This window comes from Scyliorhinus torazame, chromosome 1, assembly GCF_047496885.1.
Source record: "Scyliorhinus torazame isolate Kashiwa2021f chromosome 1, sScyTor2.1, whole genome shotgun sequence".
Taxonomy (NCBI): domain Eukaryota; kingdom Metazoa; phylum Chordata; class Chondrichthyes; order Carcharhiniformes; family Scyliorhinidae; genus Scyliorhinus; species Scyliorhinus torazame.
This window is the reverse complement of record NC_092707.1, coordinates 365130818-365157067: the sequence shown is the minus strand read 5'-3', so window position 1 is coordinate 365157067 and position 26250 is coordinate 365130818. Positions and strand designations below refer to the sequence as shown.

Below are 26250 nucleotides of genomic sequence, written 5' to 3'. Positions count from 1 at the left end.
ATGTCCGGGGCGCTGATCTCGCTGATTCTGAAGAGGGAGAAGGACCCACTGCAATGTGGGTCGTATAGACCGATCTCGCTCCTCAATGTGGATGCTAAGTTGTTGGCAAACGTGCTGGCTACGAGAATTGAGGGCTGTGTCCCTGGGGTGATCCATGAGGACCAGACGGGATTTGTAACGGGCAAGCAGCTAAACACCAATGTGCGGAGGCTCCTCAACGTGATTATGATGCCATCTGTGGAGGGAGAGGCGGAGGTAATGGCAGCTATGGACGCGGAGAAGGCCTTCGACCGGGTGGAGTGGGAGTATCTGTGGGAAGTGTTGCAGAGATTTGGGTTCGGGGAGGGGTTTATCAGGTGGGTCAGGCTCCTATATAGAGCCCCGGTGGCTACGAATCGGCGGAGGTCGGAGTACTTTCGGCTATATCGAGGGACGAGGCAGGGGTGCCCCCTGTTGTTCGCGTTGGCAATCGAGCCTTTGGCCATGGCACTAAGGGAGTCCAGGAAATGGAGGGAGTTGGTTCGTGAGAACATAGAACATAGAACATTACAGCGCAGTACAGGCCCTTCAGCCTCGATGTTGCACCGATCTGTGAAACCACTCTAAAGCCCATCTACACTATTCCCTTATCATCCATATGTCTATCCAATGACCATTTGAATACCCTTAGTGTTGGCGAGTCCACTACTGTTGCAGGCAGGGCATTCCACGCCCTTACTACTCTCTGAGTAAAGAACCTACCTCTGACGTCTATCTTATATCTATCTCCCTCAATTTAAAGCTATGTCCCCTCGTGCTAGGCATCACCATCCGAGGAAAAAGGCTCTCACTGTCCACCCTATCCAATCCTCCGATCATCTTGTATGCCTCAATTAAGCCACCTCTTAACCTTCTTCTCTCTAACGAAAACAGCCTCAAGTCCCTCAGCCTTTCCTCATAAGATATTCCCTCCATACCAGGCAACATTCTGGTAAATCTCCTCTGCACCCTTTCCAATGCTTCCACATCCTTCCTACAATGCGGTGACCAGAATTGCACGCAATACTCTAAATGCGGCCGCACCAGAGTTTTGTACAGCTGCAACATGATCTCATGGCTCCGAAACTCAATCCCTCTACCAATAAAAGCTAACACACCATACGCCTTCTTAACAACCCTCTCAACCTGAGTAGCAAATTTCAGGGATCTATGTACATGGACACCGAGATCTCTCTGCTCATCCACACTGCCAAGGATCTTACCATTAGCCCAGTACTCTGTCTTCCTGTTATTCCTTCCAATATGCATCACCTCACACTTTTCTGCATTAAACTCCATTTGCCACCTCTCAGCCCAGCGCTGCAGCTTATCTATGTCCCTCTGTAACTTGTAACATCCTTCCGCACTGTCCACAACTCCATCGACTTTAGTGTCATCTGCAAATTTACTCATCCATCCTTCTACGCCCTCCTCCAGGTCATTTATAAAAATGACAAACAGCAGTGGCCCCAAAACAGATCCTTGTGGTACACCACTAGTAACTGGACTCCAGTCTGAACACTTCCCATCAACCACCACCCTTTGTCTTCTTCCAGCTAGCCAATTTCTGATCCAAACTGCTAAATCTCCCTGAATCCCATGCTTCCGTTTTTCTGCAGTAGCCTACCGTGGGGAACCTTATCAAACACTTTACTGAAATCCATATACACCACATCAACTGCTTTACCCTCATTCACCTATTTGGTCACCTTCTCAAAGAACTCAATAGGGTTTGTGAGGCACGACCTACCCTTCACGAAACCGTGTTGACAATGTCTAATCAAATTATTCCTTTCCAGATGGTTATACACCCTATCTCTTATAAACCTTTCCAAGACTTTGCCCACAACAGAAGTAAGGCTCACTGGTCTATAGTTACCGGGGTTGTCTCTACTCCCCTTCTTGAACAAGGGGACAACATTTGCTATCCTCCAGTCTTCTGGCACTATTCCTGTTGACAAAGATGACTTAAAGATCAAAGCCAAAGGCTCAGCAATCTCCTCCCTAGCTTCCCAAAGAATCCTAGGATAAATCCCATCCGGCCCAGGGGACTTATCTATTTTCACACTTTCCAGAATTGTTAACACCTCCTCCTTATGAACCTCAAGCCCTTCTAGTCTAGTAGCCTGAATCTCAGTATTCTCCTCAACAACATTGTCTTTTTCCTGTGTGAATACTGACGAAAAATATTCATTTCGCACCTCTCCTATCTCCTCGGACTCCAAGCACAACTTCCCACTACTGTCCTTGACTGGCCCTACTCTTACCTAGTCTTCTTTTATTCCTGACATATCTATAGAAAGCTTTAGGGTTATCCTTGATCCTACCTGCCAAAGACTTCTCATGTCCCCTCCTGGCTCTTCTTAGCTCTCTCTTTAGGTCCTTCCTAGCTAACTTGTAACTCTCGAGCGCCCTGACTGAACCTTCATGAGAGGGGGAGGAACACCGGATGTCGCTGTATGCGGACGACCTGTTGCTGTACGTGGCAGATCCAGTAGAGGGGATGGTGGAGGTCGTGCGGATCCTAAGGGAGTTTGGGGACTTTTCGGGCTATAAGCTTAACGTAGGGAAAAGTGAACTCTTTGTGGTGCACCCAGGGGACCAGGGAAGGGGGATAGATGACCTACCATTGAAGAGGGCGGAAAGGAACTTTTGGTACTTAGGGATTCAGGTGGCGGGGAGCTGGGGGGCACTGCACAAGCTCAATTTGACGCGGTCGGTGGAGCAGATGGAGGAGGATTTTGAAAGATGGGATGTGCTGCCACTCTCGCTAGCGGGCAGGGTACAGTCGGTTAAAATGATGGTTCTCCCAAGGTTTCTTTTTGTGTTCCAGTGCCTTCCCATTATGATTACCAAGGTCTTTTTTAAATGGGTAGGTAGGAGCATCATGTGCTTTGTGTGGGCAAATAAGACCCCGAGGGTAAAGAGGGTGTTTCTGGAGCGTAGCAGGGGCAGGGAGGGCTGGCGCTGCCAAAGCTGTGTGGCTACTACTGGGCAGCTAACGTGGCGATGATCCGTAAGTGGGTAATAGAGGGAGAGGGGGCGGCGTGGAAGAGGTTGGAGATGGCATCCTGCAAGGGCACGAGCCTGAGGGCGCTGGTGACGGCACCGCTGCCGCTCTCGCCGACAAGGTACACCACGAGCCCGGTGGTGGCGGCAACGTTGAAGACCTGGGGGCAGTGGAGACGGCATGGGGCGAGATGGGAGCCTCGGTCTGGTCCGCGATTAGGGAGAACCATTGGTTCGTCCCGGGAAAGATGGATGGGGGGTTTCGGAGCTGGCATAGGGCAGGGATCAGAAGAATGGGGGACCTGTTTATAGACGGGACGTTTGCGAGCCTAGGGGCGCTGGAGGAGGTTTGGGTTACCCCCGGGAAATGCGTTCAGGTACATGCAAGTGAGGGCGGTTGTGATGCGGCAGGTGAGGGAATTCCCGCTGCTCCCGGCACAGAGGATTCAGGACAGGGTGATTTCGGGTGTATGGGTTGGAGAGGGCAGGGTCTCGGCGATCTACCAGGAGCTGAAAGAAGAGGAGGAGGCCGCGGTAGAGGAGCTAAAGAGCAAGGGGAGGAGATAGATGAGGGTCTGTGGGCTGATGCCCTGAGTAGGGTTAATTCTTCCTCCTCTTGCGCCAGGCTCAGCCTAATACAGTTCAAAGTTATTCACAGAGCGCATCTGACAGGGGCGAGGTTGAGTAGGTTCTTTGAGGTGGAGGACAGGTGTGGGAGGTGCTCGGGAAGCCCGGCACATCACGTCCACATGTTCTGGTCGTGCCCGGCCCTGGAGGGGTTTTGGAGGGGTCTTGCGAGGACTATGTCCAAGGTGGTGAAAGTCCAGGTCAAGCCAAGCTGGGGGTTGGCATTATTTGGTGTAAAGGGCGAGCCGGGAGTGCAGCAGGCGAAAGAGGCCGGTATCCTAGCCTTTGCGTCCCTGGTAGCCCGGCGGAGGATATTGTTATTATGGAAGGATGCGAAGCCCCCCAGCGTGGAAGCCTGGATAAATGACATGGCAGAGTTCATTAAATTGGAGAGGATAAAGTTTGCCTTGAGAGGGTCTGTGCAGGGGTTCTTCAGGCGGTGGCAACCGTTCCTAGACTAGGAGGAGGTCAGCAGCAGCAACCCGGGAGGGGGGGTCTCTTTCGGGGCGGGGGGGGGGGGTTATTTTTCAATGTGGGGTTTGTGTTCTTTCTTCCTTTTGTTATGGGGGGGGGGGGTTGTTTGTTATTAAAAATTATTGGAAACATTTGAATAAAAATATTATTTTAAAAATATATAAAACAAATGGAAACCCAGGAATCTGAACTCAACGATACCAATACACTGGCGCCAATTTGTAATAAATGCCAATGAACAGCAGAATATGAATGGTGCACATGAGTAATCCAGAAGGCCAAATGAGTTTTCACTTGGGTCATTCCCGGCCTCGTCTGAGAGAGAAACTGCTTTTAACCTCTGCCAGGAATGGGTAGACCTCACGTACATTGCGCTGGGACCTGCGCCTCGGCATGTAAGGGCCCCTGATATCAATCTGTCTCCTGGGATGGGTGTGAATTCAGTCTGGGCTTGATCTCAGACCAAGTCTAAACTCCACCACAAAGTGACTGTCAAACCTGCATTTAAAACACCCACGACATTTCCCAACTCTCAGAGAGTCTGGAAAGGGAGGGCAGGTTTCCATTCAAATGCTGATCGAAGCAGTCTCCCGAATTGTCGATCAGCGCTTAGAGGTGAACTGCTGGTGTTCTGCTTAACCAGAGGGAGGGGGAGGGGTTGTGGGGGGGGCGGGGGCGGGGGGAGGCTCAGGGCACTTCAGGAACCACGGGGAGCCCAACCCCCCCCCCCCCGGTTTAAATTCAACAAAGGGACAGAGCAAGTTACATTGCCTTCCCCCCGCTCTGCGGTGTTTCCTGCTCCTTTTGAGCTTCACCCTAATATTGAACATGTCTGCATCAATCTGAGGTTGCAATCTCTCCCTCCACTCGCCCTCCTCCTGTCAGGTCTGTCTGCTCACTCCCAGCTACCGAGAGCCGGAGTTTCTGAGCCCCTTCTCAATGTGTAAAAAAAAATCCAGTCGAGAATTCACAAATCTTTATTTCAGTCCATCTCCCGGGCAACGCAGCTGAGTGGGACTCCCTGGGTTAATGTTTAACCAGGCCAGTTCAGATAATCTCTCAAATAGAGCCGCTCGTAGCTTGATGATAGAGAGGGGGAGCAAAACGTGTGATTACTTTTCCCCCCCGGTTATATATACATATAGCAAACGAGCAGAGAGAGAGCTGTGGAAATGCGATGTTTTTTTTTAATGAACTCGTATAACATTGAAAAGTAGCGGTGTCGAAACCCAGTTTAGCTGCGACTTTCATACTTTGTGTTGCACCCAACCTGCTCAGCTCGATCTGAATTGTCCCTCAGAGTGCGCAGTGCTGTCTGGGGAGCTCTATTTAAAAATGGGTGGGGGAGTTTTCTGTTCAATTCTGGGTTCAGAATAAAAGCCGGTCTGTACAAGAAATAAAAGGTGGCGCTTTCCGCCTCCCTTGGGGAGGACAAATTGCTGAGGCACAACAGGGAGCCTCAGCCCTGTCCATGGTGCTGGAATGAAGGCTGGAGTTGGTTGTTGCGGGCAGGGGACCCGCCTTTCAGCTTTCTTCACCTCTCTCTGCCTCTCTCTCTTTCTCTCTCTCTCGCTCTCAGGCTAGCCACATCTCCAGAAGACACTCTCGCATAGGAATGGACTTGACACGTTGTGGGAGAAGGGCAGTGGGCACTGCCCTCCACTCTCTGCCCATGTGGCCCCCGGGTAACCCCTCTCCGCACCAAGCCCCCTTGCCTTCCTGCCTGCCTGGGAGCGTGACAGCTCGCTGAGGACTGGCTGCAGACTGGGGGTTTGGGGAGTCGCTCAAGCAGCTCGAGTTATTATTATTTACCTGACTATCTGGGATAGCGAGAGAGAGGGAGAAAGAGAGATAGAGAGTCTTAAAAATCGATGTGATTGTGCCGGCGTTGGAGAGATCCCAGTCTTTTCGGAGTGCAAGTAAGTGGGAATGCGGCAGAGCGACTGGGCGAATTTTGGAAACTAACGCAACACATGGGGGGGGCTGCACATCCCAGCTCGGTTAGTTGCGAAGGAAATGTTGGAGGGGAAAGCCCGGCAGTTAAAATTCTTCCTGTTTCCCGAGCGCTGCTGTTGAATTCTGACTGAGCGTCGTTTCCAGTATTGGGGGTGTGGGGGGTCAGATTTCCTGGCAGGCTCGCACAGAGAGGGGGGGGGTCTGATTTACTGAGGCTGGCACGGGGGGGGGGGGGGTCTGATTTACTGAGGCTGGCACGGGGGGGGGGGGGGTGGGGGGGGTCTGATTTACTGAGGCTGGCACAGGGGGAGGGGGCAGATTTCCTGGCAGGCTCGCACAGGGGGGTCTGATTTCCTGGCAGGCTGGCACAGGGGGGTCTGATTTACAGAGGCTGGCACAGGGGGGTCAGATTTCCTGGCAGGCTGGCACAGGGGGGTCTGATTTCCTGGCAGGCTCGCACAGGGGGGTCTGATTTCCTGGCAGGCTGGCACAGGGGGGTCTGATTTACAGAGGCTGGCACGGGGGTAGGGGGGGTTATATTTCCTGGTTGAAGTTTGCCCCCAGTCTCCCCTCCGGAAAGTTAGTTTGATGAGTGGGGGGGAGCTGGCTGCCCCTGGCAGAGGGTATGTGTTGGTTCTGTTGATGGGCGGAGGATGGGCATTGCCAGCGCCCGGGGCTGCGCTCCGCTCCACCTGAACGAGGACAACGGGCGCCTGGTGCTACTGGCCCTGCTCATCGTGGCTTACCTGGTGTGCGGCGCCGCCGTCTTCTCGGCCCTGGAACGGCCCACCGAGCTGCAGGCTCGAGCCAAGTGGAACCGCACCGTGCGCAACTTCGCCGACAGGTTCGACATCGCCGCCGGCGACCTGAGCGCCTTCCTGCGGGACTACGAGGCAGCCATCGCCGCCGGCATCCACTCCGACACCCTGAGAGCCCGCTGGGACTTCACCGGGGCTTTCTACTTCGTGGGCACCGTGGTGTCCACTATCGGTAAGGAAAACTCCTCAGGGAGACTGAGTGAGGAGGGTCAGGAGAGGGGAGTGAATCTGAGTGAGTGTGGAGTGAGTCAGTGAGTGTGGAGTGAGTGAGTGTGTGTGTGGAGTGAGTGAGTCAGTGAGTGTGGAGTGAGTGAGTGTGGAGTGAGTCAGTGAGTGTGGAGTCAGTGAGTGTGGAGTGAGTGAGTCAGTGAGTGTGGAGTGAGTGAGTGTGGAGTGAGTCAGTGAGTGTGTGTGTGTGGAGTGAGTCAGTGAGTGTGGAGTGAGTGAGTCAGTGAGTGTGGAGTGAGTGATTGTGGAGTGAGTCAGTGAGTGTGGAGTGAGTGAGTGTGGAGTGAGTGAGTCAGTGAGTGTGGAGTGAGTGAGTGTGGAGTGAGTCAGTGAGTGTGTGTGTGGAGTGAGTCAGTGAGTGTGGAGTGAGTCAGTGAGTGTGGAGTGAGTGAGTCAGTGAGTGTGGAGTGAGTGATTGTGGAGTGAGTCAGTGAGTGTGTGTGGAGTGAGTCAGTGAGTGTGGAGTGAGTGAGTGTGAGTGTGGAGTGAGTGAGTCAGTGAGTGTGGAGTGAGTGAGTGTGGAGTGAGTCAGTGAGTGTGTGTGTGGAGTGAGTCAGTGAGTGTGGAGTGAGTCAGTGAGTGTGTGTGTGGAGTGAGTCAGTGAGTGTGGAGTGAGTGAGTCAGAGAGTGTGGAGTGAGTGAGTGTGGAGTGAGTCAGTGAGTGTGTGTGTGGAGTGAGTCAGTGAGTGTGGAGTGAGTCAGTGAGTGTGTGTGTGGAGTGAGTCAGTGAGTGTGGAGTGAGTGAGTGTGGAGTGAGTGAGTCAGTGAGTGTGGAGTGAGTGAGTGTGGAGTGAGTCAGTGAGTGTGTGTGTGGAGTGAGTCAGTGAGTGTGGAGTGAGTCAGTGAGTGTGTGTGTGGAGTGAGTCAGTGAGTGTGGAGTGAGTCAGTGAGTGTGTGTGTGGATTGAGTCAGTGAGTGTGGAGTGAGTCAGTGAGTGTGTGTGTGGAGTGAGTCAGTGAGTGTGTGTGGAGTGAGTCAGTGAGGGGCAGCATGGTAGCATAGTGGTTAGCACAATTGCTTCACAGCTCCAGGGTCCCAGGTTCGATTCCGTCTTGGGTCACTGTCTGTGCGGAGTCTGCACATCCTCCCCGTGTGTACTTGGGTTTCCTCCGGGTGCTCCGGTTTCCTCCCACAGTCCAAAGATGTGCAGATTAGGTGGATTGGCCATGATAAATTGCCCTTAGTGTCCAAAATTGCCCTTGGTGTTGGGTTGGGTTGTGGGGCTAGGGTGGCGGTGTTGACCTTGGGTAGGCTACTCTTTCCAAGAGCCGGTGCAGACTCGATGGGCCGAATGGCCTCTCTCTGCACTGTAAATTCTATGATAATTTATGAGTGTGGAGTGAGTCAGTGAGGGTGGAGTGTGTGAGTGAGCGTGGAGTAAGTCAGTGTGTGTGTGTGGAGTGAATCAGTGAGTGTGAGTGTGGAGTGAGTGAGAGTGTGAATGAATCAGTGAGTGAGTGTGGAGTGAGTGAGTGAGGGTGGAGTGGGAGTGTGGAGTGAGTGAATGCGAGCGAGCGTGGAGGTGTGTGTGGAGTGAGTAAGTGTGTAGTGAGTGAGTGTGGAGTGAGAGTGTGGAGTGAGTGAGTGTGGAGTAAGTGTGCAGTGAGTAAGTGTGGAGTGAGAGTGTGGAGTGAGTGAATGCGAGCGAGCATGGAGGTGTGAGTGTGGAGTGAGTGAGTGTGGAGTGAGAAAGCTTGGAGTGAGTGTGGAGTGAGTGAGTGAGTGTGGAGTGTGGAGTGAGTGAATGCGAGTGAGCGTGGAGGTGGGTGAGTAAGTGAGTGAGTGTGGAGTGAGTGAGTGTGGGGTGAGTGAGTGTGGGGTGAGTGTGTGTGGAGTGGGTGAGCGTGGAGTGGAGTGAGAGAGTGTGGAGTGAGTAAGTGCGGAGTGAGTGAGAGTGAGTGTGAGTGAGTGAGTAAGTGCGGAGTGAGTGAGAGAGTGTGGAGTGAGTAAGTGCGGAGTGAGTGTGAGTGAGTGAGTAAATGCGGAATGAGTGAGTGAGAGTGAGTGAATGAGTGAGTGAGTGTGAGTGGGTGAGTGGAGTGAATGAATGTGGAGTGAGAGTGAGTGTGAGTGAGTGTGGAGTGAGTGGAGTGAGTGCGTGTGGAGTGAGTGCGTGTGGAGTGAGTGCGTGTGGAGTGAGTGCGTGTGGAGTGAGTGCGTGTGGAGTGAGTGAGAGTGAGAGAGTGTGGAGTGAGTGGAGTGAGTGAGTGTGGAGTGAGAGAGTGTGGAGTGAGAGTGTGGCGTGTGAGTGTGGAGTGAGTGAATGAGTGAGTGTGGAGTGAGTAAGTGCGGAGTGAGTGAGTAAATGCGGAATGAGTGAGTGAGTGTGAGTGGATGAGTGTGGAGTGAATGAATGTGGAGTGAGAGTGAGTGTGAGTGAGTGAGTGGAGTGAGTGAGTGTGGAGTGAGTGAGTCGGTGGGTGTGGAGTGAGTGAGAGTGAGTGGAGTGAGAGAGTGTGGAGTGAGAGTGTGGAGTGTGAGTGTGGAGTGGGTGAGTGTGAGTGAGTGAGTGTGAGTGAGTGTGGAGTGTCTGACTGGGTCACCCAGTCTGTGACTGCCAGTCTGAACAAATTGTCAGAATATCAATAGTGACTGTTTAGGTGGAGGGTCTCCAAGGGTCCTTGTGTAAATCAGTCAACGTGAACCTGTGGCCTGAGGGTAAGTTCCAATATGGACTGAGTGTGAGTCAGTCAATGAATATGTTCAGGACAGTGATCCTAGTTTTCCAGGGTCTAATGGCATCGAGGGATATGGGAATAGTGCGGGAGAGATCAGCCATGATCTAGTTGCATGGGAGAGCAGTGTGGAGGGCTGAATGGCCTACTTCTGCTCCTATGTTCCTGAGCTGTGTCTGTGTCGGAGTTAAGTGTGTGCTTATGGAGCATATATCTGCCGTATGAGTTGATTTGAAACCCCCTGTGCTTTTGGCTATGTGAATTTGTATGTGTGTAGTTGGGTGTGTGCATATGGCAAACCTCACTGAGTACTGAGTTACACTGCTTGGGACTGTTCTATGAAATGTTCTGAATTTTATGTCACAAAAAAATACAGGGGGTGGGCGGGGGGTGGGGGGGGGGGGGTTAGAATTAGAAGTTAAGTCTTCCACTTGCCTTTGGATGGTGGAGGTTTTGCAATGATTTGTTTTGACAAAGTGAGTGTGATCTCTATAGTGTTCAGTACTGTGAGAATGTGATGGTATAAATGCCGGTTTAACATTATGATGATCTTCAGTATCGTATTTGTCAGACGAGAAAGATTCACATTTGACCCCTTCTGCTCGGTAAGCTGATCTCACATACATTAGCGCTCGGGCCCATCACAAAGCAGAAAGTGTATGATTACAGAACAACTTCACCGCTAAAATCAGACCGGATATTTCGAGATAAATGTTTGAGCTCAGGGCAAAGCTGCCGTCCAATAACGCACGGGCAGTTGGCGACTATGTTCGTGTATGTGTGAAAAAAAGCAAGGATGTGAGAGAGTGTGAGTTTGTCACAAGTGACTGTGACTATGAGAAATTATGTGAGCGGGATTTTCCACTCAGGCAGGAACAGCTTCTAGGCACAGCTCACACCGAATGTGATGGAAATGTCTTGAGCAGCCAAGCTATGACAAGATGCAAATTATGAGACTGTTATCTCCATGTTGTTCAGTATTGTAAGAATATGATGGTTTATGTGGCATTTTAACATTATGGTGACCTTCAGTGTCATTTTTGACAGATTAGAAAGATTCACTTTTGTTCCCTTCTGCTAATCATAGAATCATAGAGTTTGCACTGCAGAAGGAGGCCATACAGCCCATCGGGTCTGCACGGCCCTTGGAAAGAGCACCCTACTTAATCCCATGCCTCCACCCTATCCTCGAAACCCAACCTAACCTTTTGGACATAAAGGGGCAATTTAGCATGGACAATCCACCTAACCTGCACATCTTTGGACGGTGGGAGGAAACCGGAGCACCTGGAGGAAATCCACGCAGACACGGGGAGAAAGTGCAAACTCCACACAGTCACCCAGGGTGGGAATTGAACCCGGGTCCCTGGAGCTGTGAGGCAGCAGAGCTAACCATTGTGCCACTGTGCTGTTAGGTTAGCTGATCTCACACGTGTTACTGCTAGGGATCAGCACAGTTGGCATTATTGCAGCCTTTGTGTAACTGTTTTGGAATAGTTATATCAATGATAAAGAGCATGTACGAATTTCAGTCTGAGGCCTCTATCCTTTGTGTGGTCAGGAAGAGAGGGAAGTATTTTGCAGCGATTATTCTGCTTTCACTTCCAAGAATTCAAGCCAAAGTCCCCCCTTTTCCAAAATTTAAAACAATCTTTCCCCTGGAATGCTATGGTTCATCGCATCAGAATATTAATAACTGGTGCCACGGGTAGCAGGGTGGAGTTTCAATTCATTGCTGTTTTTTTAGCCATGTTTCTGGTAGGAGTTGCCATGGAAATATTTTCTTAATCTCTGGTTTACTGGTATAACATTAATGAACTGCTCACAGAGGTGAAAAATGACCAATCAACTTTGTCCTCACAGATATTTGTTGCAAGAGTCCTATGTATAGAAACTGATGACTTGTTTATTAAGAGGAACAGTCCCTGCAGCATTTCAATAGCATTCAGGACAAAACAGGTGGCTTGATCTATCCATCATCTTAAACATTCACTCCCTCCACCACCGGCACACAATGGCAACAGTGACTGCCGTATACCGGATGCACCATATCAATTCACCCGCAGCTCCTTCAAAGCCACCTTTCAAACCTGTGACCCCCACCAGCTAGAGGAAGAAGGGCAGCAGATACATGGGAACACCACCGCTTGCAAAGAGCCATCCATGCCACACACATTCTTGACTTGGAGCTTTAAAAATCTCTACAGCCCCCAGGATGCTGGTTCCTACCATAGCTTTAAAGGGGACAATCTTCTCAAGTCTAGAGAGGTGTCTGAACTTTTTTTGGATCAACACAAAACACCCCCTGGGTATGATCTCTCCGTAATTGATTACAGTTTCTGGAGTGGAACTTGTACCTATTAAAGGAATTAACCACGTGAGCAATCTTGGATGCCGAATGTATACAGTTGCTCCTTACATTAAGTGTTGCTCTGATCTGATTATTTTGGTCATGCCAACTTAACAATGCCACAGGGCTGAAGTGGGCAGAAGCATGCTGATATGTGTATCTGTAACAGGATACCAGGTTGTGTCTCAGTGGTGAATATAATTGGTTCTTTCATACCCCTTTCACTTGTATAGATATTGGGCATGTATGTATACAGATTTATACTGCGGTTACTGCTTTGTGCACCAGTAAAGGGGATTTTTAAAGGGACAATTTAAAGGGAGCAGGAAAGTTCAATGGGAAGTGGTTCAGGCAATCAGGTGAGGCTGGGAGGGGGGAGACAGGGAGACCAGGAGAGAGTGGGTGAACCGGGAGGGGGAGGAACCAATAAATGGGGGAGGGGGCAGGGCGCATTGGACAATAGGATGCAGAAAGGAGGTGGGGTGAACCAGACAGGCGGGTGCGGGGCAGACCAGAGGGGAGAGGGCGGGATGGACTGCAGTGGAGTTGTGGGGCAGGAGGGAGGGGGCTGAACCAGAGCCGGGGGGGGGGGGGGGGGGGGGGGGGGTGGAGGGGTGGGGGATTGGTCGCACCAGAGGTGAGTGGTGGCTCGGACCAGAGGTGGTTAGGGGGGTTGTCGGCTGGGGGTGGGGGGTGGGGTTGGGGACGTCAGACCCGGGGGGTGGGGGATGGAGGCGGTGGGTACCCTGGGGGTCATGTTTGTGCGGAGTGTCCCTTGCAAGGCTGGGTTTGGGTAATTAATTAGTTGCTCTGGAGCTACAAATGATATTTTTGCCTTCTAACTCATCCAGAGTAACTATCAGGGTAAAACTGACAGAACCATCTGAAGTTAGCGATTTAAATTGCTTCTGTCGGATGGTTCCCAGCAGTCCATAGAAAGTTAGCACTCCTGGACAATTGTGGGTAAACCCTTATGTGGGAGCATCCCAGAGGAATTCCCCAGCACGTCATTGGGGTACCCCCAAAATGCGACACTGAGGAACCAGGAAGTTAAGGGCCAATAATAAAATAATATTTGATTTGGATTATTTACTTATTTACTTTTCTATGGTAAGGAACACCATTTTCCAATCATGTACGCCAATATTTGTAGAGCTGTTCTGACTGTATCATGTTCACTCAGGGGTTAATAATTTATATATTTATAACAAGGCGTGTGTACATAGAGAATGTGCAACACATGCCATAAAATTAATAGGGAAAAATCATAAACCGATGTCCAATCCAGAGCCAGGGGTCATAGTTTGAGGATAGGGGGTAAACCTTTTAGGACTGAAGTGAGGAGAAATTTCTTCACCCAGAGAGTGGTGAATCTGCAGAATTCACTACCACAGAAAGCAGTTGAAGCCAAAATCTTGTGTAATTTCAAGAAGGAATTAGATATAGCTTTTGGGCTAACGGGATCAAGGGATATGGGAGGCAAGGCAGGATTCAGGTTATTGAACTTGCTGACCAGCCATGATCATAATGAATGGCGAAACAAGCTCAAAGGGCCGAATGGCCCCCTCCTGCTTCTATTTTCTATGATGTGGAGATGCCGGCGTTGGACTGGGGTGAGCGCAGTAAGAAGTCTTACAACACCAGGTTAAAGTCCAACAGGTTTGTTTCGATGTCACTAGCTTTCGGAGCGCTGCTCCTTCCTCAGGTGAATGAAGAGGTATGTTCCAGAAACACATATATAGACAGATTCAAAGATGCCAAACAATGCTTGGAATGCGAGCATTAGCAGGTGATTAAATCTTTACAGATCCAGAGATGGGGTAACCCCAGGTTAAAGAGGTGTGAATTGTATCAAGCCAGGACAGTTGGTAGGATTTCGCAGGCCAGATGGTGGGGGATGAATGTAATGCGACATGTATCCCAGGTTCCGGTTGAGGCCGCACTCATGTGTGCGGAACTTGGCTATAAGCTTCTGCTCGGCGATTCTGCGTTGTTGCGCGTCCTGAAGGCCGCCTTGGAGAACGCTTACCCGGAGATCAGAGGCTGAATGCCCTTGACTGCTGAAGTGTTCCCTGACTGGAAGGGAACATTCCTGCCTGGTGATTGTTGCGCGATGTCCGTTCATTCGTTGTCACAACGTCTGCATGGTCTCGCCAATGTACCAAGCTTCGGGATATCCTTTCCTGCAGCGTATGAGGTAGACAACGTCCTGGCTTGACACAATTCACACCTCTTTAACCTGGGGTTACCCCATCTCTGGATCTGTAAAGATTTAATCACCTGAAATCGTGTTCAGCAAACAGCCGGTGAATCACATTTCTTAACCGAATCGGGGCAGCGGCGCTTTTGTGACGCTCCGCCCCCTGTACGCTGCATGCCGTATCGGCGGTCTCAGGCCATTTGTCTGAGATCCTCCACCCCCCCCCCCCCCCCCGATGCTCCGCCCCTGACCAGTCGATGGTGCGGTACACCTGCGGTCTCGTCCGTCGGGAACTCGGTGTGGTGGCTGCGGACTCAGTCCAGCACCGCCACAGTCGGGGGACATTATTTGGGGCCGGGGGCACTGTGGTGGGGCTGTCCAGGGTGTGCGAGCCAGCCGAAGAGGGGGACTGTTTCGTAGGCTGGGTCTGCGAGCGGCCTCCGCCATGAAGCACAGCGCGGCCGCTGTGGGCTGCCGCTGTGCGCATGCGCAGCCACGGATCCGGCAATTCCCCGGGGTGCATCAGCAGCTAGAGCCGGGAGCGCTATGCTGCCATCCGGCTAGCCCCCAGCAAAACAGGGAATCGGTGGCCATTTTGCGCCAGTTTTCCTGGCGTAATCGTTCCCACGCCGACGTGGGAACATAGCCCCAGAATCGGAGAATCCAGCCCATGATGTGCAGGCTGATAATGGGCCATGTTTCTTACATGGCCAATAGCACACCATCCTAATCAATGACATTTAAAGAGTGAGAAAGAAACAGGGAAACAACTGAGAAATAAAATAAATTGGAGTCAATTCAAATAGAGAAAAAGTAATAGAGGAACAATAAAATATTATAAAAATTGAAATTTAACATCTTTTAAATCTCTAAGAATAATTTTTCACATACGGAAATGGAACTCAACAGTTCAAATGTCTCTCTTTCAGGTCTGGAGAGGCATTGCATTAATAATTATTACCTTGTTACACTTAAAAAAAATAAATTTAGAGTACTCAATTATTTTTTTATCCAATCAAGGGACAACTTAGCGTGGCTAATCCACTTAACCTGCGCATCTTTGGGTTGTGGGGGTGAAACCCACGCAGACATGGGGAGAATGTGCAAACTCCACACGGACAGTGACCCAGGGCCGGGATTCGAACCTGGGTCCTCAGCACCACAGTCCCAGTGCTAACCACTGCGCCACATACCGCCCCTCCTTGTTACACTTTTAAGTACCGGCTCTAACAATCCACAGTGAGGTTAATGGGTAATTAACATGGAATCCCTGAAATTTCTCAAATTTATGTAATTTTTAAAAATTGTTTCACGGGATGTGTGCATCAGCATTTGGCCAGCATTTGTTGCCCAATGCCTAATTGCCCTTGAACTGAGTGACAGTTATGAGTCAACTACGTTGCCGTTGGTCTGGAATCACATGTCGGCCAGACCAGTTAAGGACGGCAGATTTCCTTCCCAAAAGGATATTAGTGAACCAGATGCATTTTTGCAACAATCAACAATGGTTTCATGGTCATCCTTACACTCATAATTCCATGAGGCGGCAAGGTGGCGCAGTGGTTAGCACGGCTGCTTCACGCCGCTGAGGACCCGGGTTCACTGCTAGCCCCAGGTCATTGTCTGTGTGGAATTTGCACCTTCTCCCCGTCTCAGTGTGGGTATCACCCCCACAACGCAAAGGTGTACAGGGTGAGTGGTCTGGCCACACTAAATGCCCCTTAATTGGAAACATTTAAAAAAAACTAATTCCAGATTTTAATTGAATTCAAATTTCACCATTTTCTGCGGTGGGATTCAGGCCTAGGTCCCCAGAGCAGTATCCTGGGTCTCTGGATTACTAGTCCAGTGACAATACCTCTACGCCACCTCTTCCCAGGTCAGCTGCCATTTGCGTGAGGTAAATTGCAGAGGGGTGTAAATCACCTGAACTTGCCAGCTGACTTGCATATTCATAAAAACATGCACAACAATGCACCCTTATTTGCCTGACAAGATTTAAACCAACATAACTGGGCTCAGGAAACAATTAGAATCCGTTCTGAAGAAAGGATTGAGGGTTAAGAAGAGGGCAAATTTGGATAGGCCAAAATGAAGGATTTACAATGCTGAGCATAACTCATTGTAACTTTTTCCTTGCAAGTGATGCAGTCTTTGGACTATTTGCCCTTAAATTGCAAAAACACTGCAGTAGATGTTTCCTTATATTTGGTTGTCGAGAACTCCAAAACCCATGCTGTTGCTCAGGTTCTTATAGGTGAGTTTTCAATGCTGTCATTCAGGAGACATGTTTCATTACATATTTCCAATTGATGCAAACAAGTTACACATAGAATCATAGAATCCCTACAGTGCAGAAGGAGGCCATTTGGCCCATTGTGTCTGCACTGACCCTTTGAACAACCACACTACATAGGCCCAATCCCCTGTCCTATTCCTGCGACTCCACGCTAAGGGGCAATTTATCATGGCCAAACCACCTAACCTGCATATCTTTGGATTCAGTAAGGCTTACAACACCAGGTTAAAGTCCAACATTTTGTTTCAAACACTAGCTTTTGGAGCACTTCTCCTTCCTCAGGTGAGGAAGGAGCAGTGCTCCGAAAGCTAGTGTTTGAAACAAACCTGTTGGACTTTAACCTGGTGTAAGACTTCTTACTGTGCTCACCCCAGTCCAACGCCGGCATCTCCACATCATCTTTGGACTGTGGGAGGAAACCAGAGCACCCGGATGAAACCCTCACAGAAACATTAAGAATGTGTTACCCGTGGTCAGAATCGAACACGGGTCCCTGGCGCTGTGAGGCAGCCGTGCTAACCATCGTGCCACTGTGCTGCCCTACTGTAGCATAGTTTTACATTGTTGACCCTTTTGTTGCTAGATGCACAAAAAAAATGTTTCCTTCGGAAAATATATTGGTGCTTTGAAAGGGCTTCAGAGAGGAATGGCAGGGATGACTGTGATCGCCGGGGGGGCGACGTGAATCCCGTCTCCGCTGGCTGCTGAATTCTCTGGCACCGAAAATTCGGCGGGGGTGGGAATCGCGCCGCGCCGGTCCCCCCCGGCGATTCTTTGGCCCGCGATGGGTCGAAGTCCCGCTGCTGTCATGCCAGTCCCGCCGGCGTGAATCAAACCACCTACCTTACCAGTGGGACTGGCAGCGCGGGCGGACTCCGGGATCCTTGGGAGAGTGGGGGGGGGGGCCTCAGTGGCCTGGCCTGCGATCGGGCCCACCGATCCGCGGGTGGGCCTATGCCGTTGGGGCATTCTTTTCCTTCCACCTCGGCCATCGCGGTGCGGAAGATGACGTCAGCAGCCGCGGACGCTCCTGCGCATGCGCGGACTTCCGCCGGCCGGCGGAGTCCCTTCGGCCCCGGCTGGCGTGGTGCCAAAGGCCTTTCCCGCCGGCCGTCGGCGCGCCAACCACTCTGGTGTGGGCGGACCTTTGGGTCAGCCCGACGCCGGAGTGGTTCCCGCCACTCCGTCCCGCGGGGACACCCCGCCCCGTCGGGTAGGGGAGAATCCCAGCCATTGTCTTTCACCCCATTCCCTTACCACCAATTCCATTTTCCTCCCTGGCTACTGTTTTAACCTGAAGCAGATTGTTTACCCCTTCCTATTTGATCCTTAACTTGAACATTCAACCCACAAAGACCATTTACTGCCTTTGTAATATTCCCCACCTTGTAATATTTCCTACCACTGCCTCAGCCCACCTGAAAATGAAATGAAATGAAAATGAAAATCGCTTATTGTCACAAGTAGGCATCAAATGAAGTTACTGTGAAAAGCCCCTAGTCGCCACATTCCGGCGCCTGTTCGGGGAGGCGGTTACGGAAACATCTGCTACCGAAGCCTATTCCATGTTGTTCATAGAATTTACAGTGCACAAGGAGGCCATTCAGCCCATTGAGCCTGCACCGGCCCTTGGAAAGAGCACCCCCATTTTAAGCCCAAAACTCCGCCCCATACCTGTAACCCAGCAACCCCACCCAACCCCTTTGGACGCTAAGGGCAATTTAGCATGGCCAATCCACCTAACTGGCACGTCTTTGGACTGTGGGAGGAAACCTGAGCACCCGGAGAAAACCCACGCAGACACGGGGAGAACGTGCAGACTCCACACGGACAGTGACCCAAGCCAGGAATCGAACCTGGGACCCTGGAGCTGTGAAGCGACAATGCTAACCACTGTGCTACCATGCCGCCTTGTTGTTAGAACCTCGCTCAGGTATTTCAATCCACTCCTAGTTGTCCTCTCCTCTTGCGCTGGTCAAGGAGACACAGCCAGAGTGAGTGAGTGAGACACAGACAGAGTGAGAATTTGGTAATTTGGTGCAGTGAGGTAATTCGGTGAAGAGTGGGAGAAGGTGCTATTTCCCGACTGTTTTGTTCTCTCTCTTTCTTCGGGCCTAATTTTGGGAGCCGTTCGGAGGAGGAGGAGCAGTCTCTGTGAGTATAAAAACCTAACGGTAACTTCCTGTTTTCCAGTTTTTTTTCCCAAAAGTGACATCAGAGGGAAGCTGTGATCTGATTGGTTGATAGCAAATCTGCCCCCAATTTTTTTTAAAACACAGCTAAACTCGTAAACTTAAATTAAACTAATTAATTAATTAGTGATGGCTGGTCAGGTGATGTGCTTGAGCTGCTTGATGTGGGAGCTGGCAGATCCCATTGCGAGCTGCAGCGACCACATCTGCAGTAAGTGTTGGCTGCTCGAAGAGCTCCGGCTCAGAGTTGATGAGCTGGAGTCTGAGCTTCAAACACTGAGGCACATCCGGGAGGGGGCGACTTACCTGGACACTGTGTTTCAGGAGGCAGTCACACCTGTCAGAGTAATAGTTTAAATCCTGCCAGTGGCCAGGGACAGCAGGGTGTGACTGCAAGTCAGGCAGGTAAAGGGAACCAGCAGTCAGGAACTCAGGAGCCTCAGCCCTTGACCCTGTCCAACAGGTATGAGGCACTTGCTCCCTGTGTGGATGGCGAACAGGGCTGCAGGAAGGATGAGTCAGCTGACCAAGGCACCATGGTTCAGCAGGCCATTCAAGGGGAGGGTGTAAATAGGCAAGTTGTAGTTGTAGGGGATTCTATTATCAGGGGGATAGATAGTATCCTTTGTGAGCAGGATAAAGAGTCCCGCATGGTATGTTGCCTGCCCGGTGCCAGGGTGCGGGACATCTCTGACCGTCTTGAAAGGATACTGGAGAGGGAGGGGGAGGATCCAGTTGTTGTGGTCCATGTCGGTACCAACAACATAGGCAAGCTTAGAAAAGAGGACCTGTTTAGAGATCATAAAGAGCTAGGATTCAAATTAAAAAACAGGTCCTCAAGGGTCATAATCTCCGGATTACTGCCCGAGCCAAAAAAACCATAATGGGAGTTATGTACAGGCCTCCTAACAGTGGTCAGGACCAGGGGCACAAAATGCACCACGAAATAGAAAGTGCATGTCAGAAAGGCAAGGTCACAGTGATCATGGGGGACTTCAATATGCAGGTGGACTGGGTAAATAATGCTGCCAGTGGACCCAAGGAAAGGGAATTCATTGAATGTTTACAGGAGGGCTTTTTGGAACAGCTTGTGATGGAGCCCACGAGGGGACGGGCCATTCTGGACTTAGTGTTATGTAATGAGCCAGACTTGATTAAAAATCTTAAAGTAAGGGACACTTAGGAGGCAGTGATCATAATATGGTAGAATTCAATCTCCAATTTGAAAGAAAGAAGGTAGAATCAGATGTAAAGGTGTTCCAGTTAAATAAAGGTAACTACAGGGGCATGAGGGAGGAACTGACGAAAATTGACTGGGAGCAGAGCCTAGTAGGAAAGACAGTAGAACAGCAATGGCAGGAGTTTCTGGGAGTAATTGAGGACACAGTACAGAGGTTCATCCCAAAGAAAAGAAAGGTTATCAGAGGGGGTATTAGGCAGCCATGGCTGACAAAGGAAGTTAGGGAATGCATCAAAGCAGAAGAGAAAGCCTATAATGTGACAAAGAGTAGTGGGAAGTCAGAAGATTGGGAAGGCTACAAAAACAAACAGAGGATAACAAAGAGAGAAATAAGGAAAGAGAGGATCAATTATGAAGGTAGGCTAGCCAATAACATTAGGAATGATAGTAAAAGTTTCTTTAAATACATTCAAAACAAACGGGAGGCAAAAGTTGACATTGGGCCGCTCCAAAATGACACTGGTAATCTAGTGATGGGAGACAAGGAAATAGCTGAGGAACTAAATAAGTACTTTGCGTCAGTCTTCACAGTAGAAGACATGAGTAATATCCCAACAATTCAGGAGAGTCAGGGGGCAGAGTTGAATATGGAAGCCATCACAAAGGAGAAAGTGCTAGAGAAACTAAGAGGTCTAAAAATTGATAAATCTCCAGGCCCAGATGGGCTACATCCTAGAGTTCTCAAGGAGATAGCTGAAGAAATAGTGGAGGCGTTAGTTATAATCTTTCAAAAGTCACTGGAGTTAGGGAAAGTCCCAGAAGATTGTAAAATCGCTGTTGTAACCCCCCTGTTCAAGAAGGGAACAAGGAAAAAGATGGAAAATTATAGGCCAATTAGCCTAACCTCGGTTGTTGGCAAGATTCTAGAATCCATTGTTAAGGATGAGATTTCTAAATTATTGGAAGTGCAGGGTCGGATTAGGACAAGTCAGCATTGATTTAGTAAGGGGAGGTCGTGCCTGACAAACCTGTTAGAGTTCTTTGAAGAGATAACAAATAGGTTAGACCAAGGAGAGCCAATGGATGTTATCTATCTTGACTTCCAAAAGGCCTTTGATTAGGTGCCTCACGGGAGACTGCTGAGTAAAATAAGGACCCATGGTATTCGAGGCAAGGTACTAACATGGATTGACGATTGGCTGTCAGGCAGAAGGCAGAGAATTGGGATAAAAGGTTCTTTTTCGGAATGGCAACCGGTGACGAGTGATGTCCCCCAGGGTTCAGTGTTGGGGCCACAGCTGTTCTCTTTATATATTAACGATCTAGATGACGGAACTGGAAGCATTCTGGCTAAGTTTGCCGATGATACAAAGATAGGTGGAGGGGCAGGTAGAATGGAGGAGGTGGGGAGGCTGCAGAAAGATTTAGACAGTTTAGGAGAGTGGTCCAAGGAATGGCTGATGAAATTCAACGTGGGCAAGTGCGAGGTCTTGCACTTTGGAAAAAAGAATAGAGGCACGGACTATTTTCTAAACGGTGACAAAATTCATAATGCTGAAGTGCAAAGGGACTTGGGAGTCCTAGTCCAGGATTCTCTAAAGGTAAACTTGCAGGTTGAGTCCGTAATTAAGAAAGCCAATGCAATATTGTCATTTATCTCAAGAGGCTTGGAATATAAAAGCAGGGATGTACTTCTGAAGCTTTTTAAAGCATTAGTTAGGCCCCATTTAGAATACTGTGAGCAATTTTGGGCCCCACACCTCAGGAAGGACATACTGGCACTGGAGCGGGTCCAGCGGAGATTCACACGGATGATCCCAGGAATGGTAGGCCTAACATACGATGAACGTCTGAGGATCCTGGGATTATATTCATTGGAGTTTAGGAGGTTGAGGGTAGGTCTAATAGAAACTTACAAGATAATGAATGGCTTAGATAGGGTGGATGTAGGAAAGTTGTTTCCATTAGCAGGGGAGACTAGAACCCGGGGGCACAGCCTTAGAATAAAAGGGAGTCACTTTAGAACAGAGATGAGGAGAAATTTCTTCAGCCAGAGAGTGGTGTGTCTGTGGAATTCATTGCCACAGAGGGCGGTGGAGGCCGGGACGTTGAGTGTCTTTGAGACAGAAGTTGATTAGTTCTTGATTTCTCGAGGAATTAAGGGCTATGGAGAGAGAGCGGGTAAATGGAGTTGAAATCAGCCATGATTGAATGGTGGAGTGGACTCGATGGGCCGAATGGCCTTACTTCCGCTCCTATGTCTTATGGTCTTCTGCCTTCCATAAACGTAAGCTCATTCAAAGCTCTGCTGCTGCGTCATAACTTGCAACACCAATCACATAACCCAACTGGACTTGCTGACCTACATTGACTCTCAGCCCGGAAATACCTTGGGCGGGATTCTCTGTTGGCTGACGCCGAAATCGGGAAATGCGATTGGGTGGCAAATAAGTTCCGATTCCTAAATCGCGGAGGATGTCAATTTGATGCCAAATCACAATTCTCCACCACCTGAACAGCGGCGTCAATGCATTCCAGAATGCATGTATAGAGGACACCATTTGCATACCATTAGCGGGCCTGACCCGGTATTCTCTGGGGCCTCCGTGATTCTCTGCCTCCGATAGGCCGAGTTCCCAATGGCGTGGTTCACTTATGCTTTTAAAAATCATGAAACCGGCGTTGTGGCTGCTGAGGGAGAGAGAGGGGGTACGGAAAGTGTCCAACATCGCCATAGTTTGCTGACAGTTGTGCCACTGGCTGGGTGGCTTCTGCCAGGGCCAGGGGGGAGCAGCAGGGATTGGTCAGGAGTTGGGCTGTGGGGTCGGGGTGGACGGGCATGGAGCTCCATTGCAACAGCTGGAAAGGCAGCTGCGCACGCCGCTAACAGCCCACTGTGAACTCCGGGCTGCGGGTCGTATAGGTGTCCCCCCAGGGCACACCCTAGGTGCCGTCTGGCCCCAGCTGACCCATTAGTGGGATGGGCACACTCCAGCGCAACCAGTGCCATCTTGCTGTCTGGGATGAGTGTGTGTGGGGAATGTATGTGTATATGCAGTTGCAGCTTGTCAGCCTCCCAAGTGCCAATCACGGACCCGGCGAATCGCACACAGTTTTTCATTAGAATTGATTGGTTCCACGTGGCGTGGTGCTAGCCCTTCCACAGACGCTGCACCGGTCCAGATGCGGCGCCAGTTTTGCTGTCGTGAAAGTCCACAAATCATGCCCCGGCGTCAACACTTAGTCGCAGAAACTGAGAATCCAGCCCCCTACCTCTTTGACAAAGCTTTTGGTCACCTGCCCTATTTTGATCTGTTGTTATTGTTTGTGTACCTATGAAATGCCTTGGGGCATTTTACTAGATTAAAAGCACTTTATAAAGACAAGTTGTTGCTGTAATAGGACTATCATATGTGAAAGGAAGCAGTAACAATCAAACAATCCTGCGGACTGAAATGTTGGAGCATTCACCGAGCAAATTCGGCAAAAAAACACAGTTTTGTCTTGAAAGTTTCATCTGTGGTTTGTTTAATGCCCAAATATTCATGGATATTATTATGAAAGGTTACCTTCTAAAACAGATCTCGACAACTCCCATCGGTGACACTTAAAAAAAGATAGGAACAGAAATGACTAAAGCTTTATTTAATTTATTTGCAAGTTTGCAAGTCGAGGCTATTTATGACTACTGTAACTCCACTATTTAACATACAGAATGACATTCTTGGAACCAATACCCCAGGAATATGGTGGAAAAGCTGTCGAGGAATTAATCCATCAAAATGGATTGGGCTGATGGATTTTCCTATAAATTCTTACATTATTCCTTTCTGTTACTTACCTCCCAGTAAATTAGAGAAACTGAGTTGAGTGTATAATGATGCACATTCTATCTAGCTATTGGAAGAAGTAGGGTTAATGAGCCAAGCTTTTTTAAAAATTCCATAAGAAAATATTAAGAAATGCAGAGATGAAAGAAGACCATCTGGCCCATTAAAGCTTGCCACGTTTGGCAGAAGGTTCCAAACATTTGATAAAAAATCTCTTTTTACTGATTCTGAATTTAATTTCTATTTTAGCCATTTGGTTCTATTTTCTTGGTGTCATTTGAATTAATAATGGGCAACAAAAAAATGTATCATCACCTGAATGGTGCTACTTTCAGACTGAATTGCAACTCATTGGCACATAGGCTGGAATTCTGTGAATTTAACCCAGTTACGTAAAAATAAATCTTTTATAAATTGACCATTGCTCCTTCTTAAATGTGTTTCTTATCTAAACGTAAGGTATACATTACTGTAACAGGACAGATAAAATCAGCATAAAGCTTGAGAAGCACGATGGAGTGATAGATTTAATTCTTGCAAACATTTACTAGGTCGGAGAAGGCATCAACACAAGTGGCTCCTGAAGCAGAATTAAACATGACATAGAGAGAATTTGAAGAAGAAAACATGTTGACTGCAATGGGGAATGAGCAAGACAATGGGATGCATGTAGTTCACTCGATTGTGCGGGTAGGACAGGCCTGGTGGAGTAAACAGCCTTCTTCAGGCCTGGTGGTTTTTATACTGGATGAATCAACTTTATGCCTGGATGAGTGCAGCTCCAACAGCACTCGTGAATCTCAACACCATCCAGGACAAAGCCGCCCTCTTGATTGGCACCTCATCCACCAATATCAACGTCTACAACCTCCACCACTGACCCACAGTAGCAGACATGTGCACCATCCACAAGATGCAATGCAGCAACTCAGCAAGGCTCCTTTGACAGCTCCTTCCAAATCCGCAACCTCCACCACCTGGAAGGCCATGGGCAGCAGATACATGGGAACACCACCACCTGCAAGTTCCCCTCCAAGTTACTCACCATCCTGACTCGGAAATATGTCACTGTTCCTTCACTGTCATGGGTCAGAATCCTAGAACTCCTTCCCTAATAGCACTGTGGGTGTACCTACACCAAATGGACTGCAGAGGTTCGAGAAGGCAGCTCACCACCACCTTCTCAAGGGCATTTAGGGATAGATAATAAAAAAAAGTGCTAACCTAGACAGCGACATCCTCTTCCCATGATATGAATTTTAAAAATGCTTCTTACAAACCCAGAAATTGTTAACAAAAACAGAAAATGGTAGAAAACCTCAGCCGGTCTGACAGCATCTGTGGAGAGAGAAACGGTTAATATTTTGAGTCCAAAATGATAGTTCTTCAGAACTCCAAAATCGTTAAGAAATTGTTAAGCTCCAACTGAGAGATCAGGATCTGCCTTAGTTTGAAAATAAACAACAACGATATAGTCAGTGAATGTTTCGGGATTTTCTCCTGCTAATGATCCCTTGTCCGTCTCAGGAGATAATGGTGTTTATCTCCAAAGAGTCTGTATGTGGACTGTCAGAAGGTTTGGTGCCTTCAGTAAAAGATGCCTGAGGCAGACTGACCTCAAAGAATAAAGAACAAAGAAAAGTACAGCATAGGATCAGGCCCGTCGGCCCTCCAAGCCTGTGCCGACCATGCTGCCCGTCTAAACTCAAATCTTCTGCACTTCCGGAGTCCGTATCCCTCTATTCCCATCCCATTCATATATTTGTCAAGATGTCCCTTAAACGTCACTATCGTCCCTGCTTCCTCCACCTCCTCCGGCAGCGAGTTCCAGGCACCCACTACCCTCTGTGTAAAAAACTTGTCTTGTCCATCTCCTCTAAATCTTGCCTCTCGCACCTTAAACCTATGCCCCCTAGTAATAGACCCCTCTACCCTGGGAAAAAGCCTTTGACTATCCACTCTGCCTGTGCCCCTCATAATTTTGTAGACCTCTATCAGGTCGCCCCTCAACCTCCGTCGTTCCAGTGAGAACAAACCGAGTTTATTCAACCTCTCCTCATAGCTAATGCCCTCCATACCAGGCAACATCCTGGTAAATCTCTTCTGCGCCCTCTCTAAAGCCTCCACATCCTTCTGGTAATGTGGCGACCAGAATTGAACATTATACTCCAAGTGTGGCCTAACTAAGGTTCTATACAGCTGCAACATGACTTGCCAATTTTTATACTCAATGCCCCGGCCAATGAAGGCAAGCATGCCTTATGCCTTCTTGACTACCTTCTCCACCTGTGTTACCCCTTTCAGTGACCTATGGACCTGTACACCTAGATCTCTCTGACTGTCAATACTCTTGAGGGTTCTACCATTCACTATATATTCCCTACCTGCATTAGA

The 26250-nt window shown here is 49.3% G+C and overlaps 1 protein-coding gene across 1 annotated transcript in view; it reads left to right on the top strand.

Annotated features, from left to right (window-relative positions):
* The first annotated feature begins 6641 nt into the window (after positions 1 to 6641).
* Positions 6642 to 26250, top strand: part of LOC140426410 (potassium channel subfamily K member 12-like) — a 114337-nt gene continuing 94728 nt past the window's right edge. Inside the window, exon 1 of the mRNA XM_072511150.1 lies at positions 6642 to 7074. Coding sequence (XP_072367251.1) covers positions 6738 to 7074 — 337 coding nt within the window. The 5' untranslated portion in view covers positions 6642 to 6737. The remainder of the gene's footprint in view (positions 7075 to 26250) is intronic.